Source organism: Geospiza fortis, unplaced genomic scaffold (assembly GCF_000277835.1).
Source record: "Geospiza fortis unplaced genomic scaffold, GeoFor_1.0 scaffold75, whole genome shotgun sequence".
In the NCBI taxonomy this organism is placed as follows: Eukaryota; Metazoa; Chordata; class Aves; order Passeriformes; family Thraupidae; genus Geospiza; species Geospiza fortis.
Window position 1 is genome coordinate 2,849,939 of NW_005054360.1, and position 9,368 is coordinate 2,859,306.

A 9,368-nucleotide genomic window follows, 5' to 3' on the forward strand; every position below is an offset into this window, starting at 1 on the left:
TGTGTATATATATATGTATATGTATGTATGTAATCCAAGACTTTTGAGTCCATGGAACATGTCTGCTTGTTTAGAAAAAAGGAGACACATTTTTCACTGAAACTTGCTTGCAGACTCAGGTCTTCTTCAGTACTCCTCACCAAGAAAAATCATGGCAATTTAATAAAAAGTGGAGAAAATCCTGCAATGTGACAGATCAGCTATAAAAGTGCACACTGAAATGAGACAACCTTTAAGCCATAAGACTTTTTTCTTCATGAGACCAGATTTTTTCTGTGTCATACTCAGCACACAGAGATTTTCATTTTTCAGAGCTATAGGAATTTGACAAGTAAACCTACTAGAGTTAATAGCATTTTAATCTTTATGCATAACAATCCCAAACCTGCATTGCACAGGTTGGATAATAGTAACTGACAGCTGAATTTGAAGTATACATTTCATTCCAAAATAGATGCACAGGTAGGTGGATGTGTTGTAGAAATACAATGTACTACAGGGCTGAGCCTAGATAAGCTGGTGATCCTCAAACATCAGCATCATCTGCATGAAATGGGCAGAATTCTGCTCCTTTAAATACCTGTTCTTCCTTCTTATCTTCCTTCTTATGACACTTTCTTCAAAGAGCTCAGTGAATAGTAGATAAAATAAGAATCTAATGAGGTATGACAGAAACTCCAATTGAGCTAAGAAGCAGCAAGCTGAATTCTAATAAATAAATGAAGCAAAACATTTACTGCCAGCAACTATGTCAAGTTAGACATAGGAAACTGTAGCTCTGCAGCTGGAGAAGGGCAATACTCTGCAAGCCAGAAAAGTGATGGAACTCCTCCAGCTTTGGTTATTTATGGTGTGATGATGAAGGAACAACTTTCCATGTGAGGAATGGCTTTAAAGTTGAACAGTGGAGCTGAAAGAGAGACTTAATGAAAAATCAGAGGGGAACAAAACTACAGCTACAAAAACAATGACATTCGGTTTAACAATTTAAAAACATAATTTGTGCGCAAAACCAGATGTTAACTTGTCCAGCTTCAAGGTAAACAGCAAACTGTATTTATAACAACCCTTCTGCTGGACAGCAAACACATACTACTAAATGTTGCAGTATATGAGGCTCACTTCGGGCCTCCAAATCTTATCAAAATGAACACAAATGCCAAACAAACATTTTAAACAAAGAGCACATCTGTATTTAATGCAAAGCTATTTTCAAAAAAACCCGACCTTTCATAATCTACCATAATTGCAATAGCCTGAAACATAAGAATGCTTTCAGGCTCATAAAAAAAAGACTTCTAATTTTAAACATTTATGAGGACACTGAGAAGTGGCTTAGAACCATGCTTTAAAACATGTTTTCAGGTTTTAAACTGCTGAAAGCTGAGACCCCTTTACCCATTTGGCTTGGAGAAAGGGAGAGAAGTACAAAAATATGCTGAGAAGACTGCACATGAAAATTTTTACTAAAGAAAATGCAACTGACTCCCTCACTCCAGCCCCTTCCTCCCATCACCACTGCACCTCCCCCTCCAGGGAAAGTGCACCTCTTGACTGATGACCACCCCCAGACAAATCATCTACATCACTGGCTCTGATCCATCACTCTTTTTAAAAAATACCTTTTGAAAATAATTTTAAAGGGCCACTCTGCCATGGCTGCTGCTGTTCCTGAACAGAAGGGACTCTGTCTCAGTACTGAATTTATGTCAGCTCATTTTAAACTATACCTTGGGATGGGTGATTTAATGTTCATTCTAAGAAAATATCATGATCAAAACTTTTAAATGATTTTTCCCAACTCATAAAATGCATGCTTTATGCTGGGAATGAACCTCCCTTTGACACAGTGTAACTATGGGAAGGAGGGATTGTTCTCACATTTCTGTTTCATGGAAAACACCCTGCTGTTTGATTTTTGAAGTTAAAGGATTAAGTTGCAGGGGCAAAAAATACCACTAAATGCAACACACTCTACTAAGTTAAATACAGCCTCAGTCTGATATGAACCACTGACTTTAAAAATAGCTGTTCCTGTCCAAATATACCAGTGAAAATAAATATGAATGTATTGTAACATTATAAATAATGTACAATATATTGTAACATTAAAAGATGAATGTGTCAAGAATAAGAACAAGTACTACTTTTAAAGTAATTCAGCATTAAAACCCCAGTATATGAAAGCAAAGAAACAGATACAAATCTGAATTTATAGCAACAGATAGTAGGAAGAAAGTTTTGAAAATCCATGGGAAAATACAGTTCTGTGGGCATTTTTTTTTTGTCTTTTGTTATTCTTGATTCCTACTTTACAGTTCAACTTCAGGGCAAACCACCACACAATAAGAAATCACATTCAAAACTATTAGGTCATCAAAATTGCCTTTACTGTTTAAAAACAAAACACATACACAAAATATTGCAGCAGCTTGTGGAATCCCACTCAGAAAGCTCAACGCTTTTAGCCCTCTTCTCATGCTTTCATCACCATAATTTTTGCAAAACAGTGAGAGGCAACCCAGGCCATTTTAGGAATGACTCTTTTATCACTGCAATTCCTCCATTACAGCTGACCACAAGAAAGAATGAATAAAGTGGTTCTGTAGGGACACTACTGGTGTATCTTTCAGCTTGCCCTCTGACATGCTCTGACTTCGCTGGAGAATGACGTGGTGATTTCTTAGACTTGCCTCCATTATTGCTCCCAAAATAATTCAGAGGAACATAAGGCTTTAAGCAGTTTAAACATCGATTTCAAATTGGATTCAGTGGTTTCAAGGACCTTTTTATCAAAACCAAGCTCCAGAACTCCACCCTCTAACAGCCTGACAGGCCCTGCCCCCTTGGAGATGTGCTGGGCTCCATCTCAATGGGTGGAACTCACCTTCAACCCAAACAGCTACAGGCGCACAAATACATGTGAAGCTTTTACTTCTAAAATAAAAATATCTTTGCTGTTACCAGGACAGAACTGAACACCAAAAACACCTGCAAGCAATGAACATGTTTGAAGACACTGAAATCAAGAAATCAAGTATTAAACGTTCTTAAATTACAGACCACAAAGCTCCTGAGTGCTGCTGCATGTATGCACATTTAAGTGATTGAGAGAACTGCGTGGAAATATGCATTTACCACAAAATCTGGGAGCATAGTCGGGACCTGACTTCCAGTCAGGTTTTTAATTTCATTTAAGACTGAGATTACTTCATATAATTGATTTATTTCTGTGTGTACAGTATAATTTAACTTGCAAATATATTTCATTGAGGTTAATAATTAGTATTGAGTATTTGCTGTTATATAGTTCCTTAAGCATGAATTTTAAGTACAAGGATTCATAATCAGCTTCCATGTACCCATCTGGAATGATACAGAATAAACACATTTTCTAGTCACCAAAATAAAGGTTAATATGGCTTTTTTAAAAATCCCCTACAAACCCAACTAACAAACCTTTTAAGTGATACATCTGTTGAGTTAGTTTAGCAAGACAGTGAAAGAACAATTTGGTAAGGTAGTTAAGGTTTTTCATAGCATAGTAGAGTTGAGCTTCAATATTCACCATTATCAGAAAGTTCAATAATTCCTTGTTTGGATACCGAAGTAAAAATTGTCCATAAAGTGGAAGGGTCTTCACAATTATGATGACTCTGCCAATGATTACAAAGATCCTCTTTTCTTCCAAATAACTGTTTGCATAAAATGCAGTTATAGCCTGCTTTAGACCAAAATTCTATTTTTTTCCTTTGTGTGCCAAACCCCACATTTTGCATCTCCTTAGAGGCTTCACTACCTCCTGACTGGGTTGGTTCAGTTTTAGGTACAATATTGACATTATTTTGATGGTGGAAGTACATCTGTCTCTTTGGTTTTGGAATATTATACAGCTCCTCCTGATAGGCACTGCACTGTGCTAAATGTCTTCTCTCATTGTGCTGTTTCCACACATGGGTTGTATGTTTGACCAGTTTCCCCTTTGTTCCTCTGCTTCCTTGCAAAACCCTTTCCTTCACTCTTCCCTGAATCTCTTCTCCGTGACAGCACAATAAGTGAAACTTCATTTCACCAAAAGACTCTGCAATAAACTGGCATCGACCACATTTGACCTGTAATTTCACTCCTCCTGGGTTATGGAACAGGTCCTCAAAATTGCACTTATTTCCCCTGTTAAAAAAAAGGAAATACAAACTATTTAAATATTAGCCAGGCAGAGAAGAGGGATGGCAGCTTCTGTCCTTACAAGGTCCAAGAAGAGATGACAGTCATGAAACACTTTTAATTAAAAAAGGGCATTGTTTCTATAGTATCTAATTCATTTGGAAGAGGGAAAAAAAAAGTAAATAAATACTAGCAAGGCTGATTAGCAAAAAACTGAAAACAAATGACACTTCTGAGTTTAAGAACTGCCTCCAAAATTAGCTTTGGTAGAAATAACCTTTTAACAACACCAGACTTCAATAAAAGGCTGATATCTTTTGTTTACGTTCTGATTCAGGGAGGTCAATCCAAATACTTCTCGTGCTGTGCTAGAAAAGTGAAAATTACTATTACCTGTAATGTACAAGTAAGAGAAACCTACTTGTTAACAGTGAGTGATCTAGGTCAATTTGAGGCAACACCACCTCCCTTTCCAAGATGGAAACTGTGAAATTTCAAAGGTTCTTGGGGTTTTTTTCCCTGCAAGTTAGTAAGGTGGTTTAGAAAAGTTTAAATACCTAGGTGGCGATTGGACATCCCCTCCCCTGATTTAGGAGAGCTCTGTAGTATAAAGGATACACAGCCAGTCCCTGGTTAACACATAAGATCTCCTCAGACATCTTCTCATAACATCTACAAGAAGGACTTCACAACACTGTGTATCTATACATATCAGACAGATTATCCAACAAAACAGATAAACTGAGTGATTCACTGTATGACAGGTACTAAGACTGACAGAAAAGGACTGGTGTTTCTTATTCTCAAACCATAAAAGTTTCTGACTGCTGCTCCATAGAGTGGAGCTATGAAAAGTAAAATGAGCAGAATGGAACTGCAGTGTTGCAGTGAGCAGTTACATTGAAGCCCTGAGTGGTCTTCAGTGAAAATAAATGCACTGTGGAACAAACAAAAAAGGCAACATTTATACTTTATCAAAAGATTTCACCTCAAAATCATAATACAGAGGTAAAAGTATGTTCTATCCATCTTAATATAGTGCATGTTAACTTTTCTACTTGGCTGAGGGACTGCAAAAGCAGCATAAAACTCAGGTCAGATTAGCGCACAGCACTCCCTAAAAGGAAATGGGATAATGATATTTAACAGAGAAAAAAACCTACAAGTTAATACTGAAATATGAATTGTTTTTTGCTTACTGCAATTGGTTCCCTTATCTTCTAAGGAAAACCCCAAAGTGGGTGGGACAGAAGACAAAGCACTAACCACAAGAAACCAACTGACCCAAATATGGCAGGATATCGGGTGTTACTAGATTATATGCAAAATTATTTTGGATATTCAGGTGTCAATAATGATTTACAGTCAGTAAATCAGCTAAATACGCTGGTTGGTCTAATGGATTGACTAGATTCAAATGGAATATTTAAACCATAAGGAATCTCACTTGGTGGAAAAAGGCAACAATTTTCATAGTGGTGAGGTTTATTAATTTCCACTGACAACCTGAAATCCAGTTTTCATTAGCATTTAATTAGTGAAAACTCTCACCTCTCTGCAGCTTCTTCTGCCTCTTTTATATTCCTGTCTCTCTTCTTTAAAGTATCTTGCACCTGTTGCTCACTAGTGTAGGGCTCTGTGCTGATAACAACCCTGTGGACTTCTCTGAGGTGCCCAAAGTACACTTTCGCATGGCCAAACACTTTAGCACAGAATTCACAGCACACCAGCTTTTTGGATTTGCCTTCATTGTGATGAAGCTTCATATGGGTGCTCAGGCTCCCAGAATGCATATATGCCTTCCTGCAGATCCTGCAGCTGTAGGGCCTCCTGCTCGTGTGCGTGTTCATGTGGTCCTGGAGGTGGTGCTTGAAGCGGAACGTATGGTTACAAACATGGCACCTGTGCAGCGCCTTAGGGACGCCTGAACGTGTGTTTCTGCTTACATCACTTGATTTGGCTGATGGAGCATCACTGTGCTTGGAACTCACATATTTATTGGCTGGTGAACCATTTAAAAATGAGTCCTGCTCACGACATGGTGTCTCCACGATTGCTGTGGGAGTCAGCGGCGCGAGCGCCTGCACAACCACCACGGGTTTTGGTCTGATACTGCGGTATCGTTTCACCGCTCCTGCTTTATTGTCTTCAGGTGTCTCAATATCAACCTTTGCCCTCTCTCTTCCTTCTCTAAACTTATTAATGATGCATTTCCTTCGCTTGGCCTGAAAAGCCAATAAATCTTCTGGGGCTCTTTTTTTCCTGCCTCTTCTTTTAGAGGTTGCAGTGCTCAATTTTTTAAGACTGTTGACATCATCCTCTTTGCTGGAGGGAGAGAAGGTGTTTTCTCCAATGGATTGTTTGGGGACTTGTGTAAATGATACACCTAATTGCTTATCAAAGGCTTTGGTTTTCATGAAAGATGGTATCTTTTCACATTCAGATTTTAGTGAATGACCAGGTATGTCCATAACATTAATATTCTGCTTAGATTTATAGAACACTGAATTTTTCATTCTGGAGTAAGGCAAAATAGGAAGTTTTCCTTTTGGTGCTGATGGAGTCATCTGAATTGTACTGCCAAAAACTGCTGGTGACAAGACAGCAACAGGATTTGCAGAATTTGTGGGCTTTTCCTTTAGTTTCTCAGATGTCAGGAGTGGCTCTCTTGTGGTTTCCAATGCTGTCTTCACAGAGTGTAGACTCAGTTTCATGGGATTAGTTGTACTTGCTGGCTTGGATAGAGAGTCTTCAACTACAGATGGTCCAGAAATATTATTGCTAGCAATTTTAGTTTTGTTTGTTAAAAGAGATCTAGATTCCACACAATTGCTTTTATTCATTAATGTGGCAACTCCAATTTCAGCTGAGTCACAGTCTGCTATCATCCCTTGCTCAGCTGAATCTGAACTACAATGAGCTTCAGGACAGTCTTCATGTAGAGCAGTCATGGGGGAAGCCTGTGACGAGATCGGTGCTTTGCTAAGAATCTTGTTACGTGCACTCAAACCAGAGATTTGTGTCAGTTTTTTGTCACTCAGCAATTTATTTCTTACAGATTGGTACCTGGGGATAGGCAGCTTTAGGTTTTCAGAGGGAGCCACAGTCGACTGCTGAACTTGCTGAGTTAGGGCAGGTGCAACACACGGCACAGCCAGCAGGGAAAACGTGCCCTTGTGAGCAGCCAGCTGCATGACAGCATAGTTCTGAGCTGGCACCACTAGGGGCTTAGAACCTGAAGCTGAAATTGGTGTCATTGGCTCAGGCAAAGGTGACTGAAGGCAAGAAACCACTCCAGATGTTAAAATTTTTGGTACCATTTTTGGAGCAATGGTTCTAAACTGACTTTTCTTCTGAAAACTTTGTATTATATCCGAAGGGGATTTCTGTTTATCTGTAAGAATAACATAAAACAGATGTAAAATTATACACAGTATTTTTTAAAAATTACTCTGTCAAAAATAAAACTGCATATGAAGGATACTATTACACACAAGCTTATTAAAAATAAGCTTGACCACCAAATTAAGTCTAGAATTGCTAAAGTTTCATAGACAAAAGTACTGTCTGAAGCAACATTCTTGAAACAGAGATTTGCAAAAAAAAAAACTTCTCTTAATCCAATCTTCATTGGATGTTTCATTCTAGGTTAGAAACTACATGACATTTCAGAACAAATACACCCATAAACCTCTTCAGCCCTGGAAAAGCTGCAAGAGCATGCTGGCAATATTCTGCTGGAAAAGCAGGGACAGGATTTAAGCTCCATGACACAGAACTTCTCTAAGCACCAGCTCTGAACATGTATCTCAAACAGAATCATGCCATCTTTGAGACATTCTCTACTATTTAGAATTTGAGGGTTATATCAGATACAGACCAAAGTTTGCCTGATGAAGTCTTAGAAAAATTCCTGTTACAAACCATGCAAATAATGTATAATAAAATCAAACAGGACTTCAAAAATATGTGAATATTAACTACTCTGAAATACCCAATCACAAAAATTACTCAGGTGACACTAATGTGCAACAGAACTACTGCAGTTAATTATTTAAACACTTCCTTGAAAGATGCAATTTATCAAGGTTATATAACAATTTCTTCCTGTTTCTGTTTGTGCTCATGAAAGTCACAAATGTTTTTAGTAAAAAATGTGAGGATAATTAAAACAAACAAAAGGAATATGATAAAATTCATAGGATATAATATGCACTAGACTAGGTAGCAAAGACACCTGCTGACCTTTCAGACTGCACAGAAAAGGAGTTGATTCATAGTTAATTGTATCACTACCATTTCATCTATCAGTCTCATTACCCACTCTCAAATTCAATTATTGACGCTTCCAGTTCTCCAAACCTGGAATGGGTTTCCTGGAAAAATGGAAATTGCAACCACTGAAAATTCAGCTACAAAGATTCCAGGCAGAAAGGCAATTTGGACATAAGCAAAAATAATTTGAGAGAGGAATCACATTTGAATTGAATACGTGAAACTAAATGCTGCAACCTTGAAATATTGTAGTATGATAATTCCATAGGAAAGTTTCCATTCCTTGCCATTTTAAACACTTGTATTACAAATGCATTTATAGGTGATTGTGGACTTAAAAAGGTAACTGTGAATTAGTACCAACACTGGAAACTCCAGTAAATTTATCTTAATCTTGGATGTTCTTCTCAGACGTCACACACTTTGCAACAAGCACCACAAGCAACAGACCTATCATGTTTCATGAGCAGAACTCCTGGACACATACATATGCATATTCATGGTGTGCACATGTGCAGTAAAGCCACTGCCTTCAGGACATGCTGGATTCACTGAGCAATCACATATAAACTGTACAGTTCATATTTAGTAGATCTGATGCTTTTCAAAACTCTTTGATCAGCAGATTCATAGAGCAGTAACTATGCAGGGCATAAGCCTTTGGTCCTTTTATTGCCTTCTGTTGCATGAAACCCCAAGTCCATGATGCACTTTCTTTATACTCCAGTTACGTGAAACTACTGGGCACCACCATAACTTTCTCTCTGCTCCATGTCTGTAGAGACCTTCTGAATTTCTAGACATTCTGTGCAGACTGGGTTACTGTACACCTGGAAGTTCTACATAAATAGAGATCCCTGCACACAGGGCTAAATCCAGGTTTGAGCAACTTGGAAAAAGAAGAAACATGAAATGTTTAAAATAGTTTC

General features: G+C 38.0%; 1 protein-coding gene across 3 annotated transcripts in view; it reads right to left on the reverse strand.

Moving 5' to 3' along the window:
* Nucleotides 1–2,368: 2,368 nt before the first annotated feature.
* The window catches only part of ZNF438 (zinc finger protein 438), a 49,744-nt gene continuing 42,744 nt past the window's right edge, over nt 2,369–9,368 (reverse strand). For all 3 annotated transcript variants that reach the window (XM_031059330.1, XM_014308174.2, XM_031059329.1), the window contains 2 exons: nt 5,716–7,558; nt 2,369–4,170 (listed from right to left, as the gene is read on the reverse strand). In XM_031059330.1, coding sequence (XP_030915190.1) covers nt 3,558–4,170; nt 5,716–7,484 — 2,382 coding nt within the window. In that variant the 5' untranslated portion in view covers nt 7,485–7,558 and the 3' untranslated portion in view covers nt 2,369–3,557. The remainder of the gene's footprint in view (nt 4,171–5,715; nt 7,559–9,368) is intronic.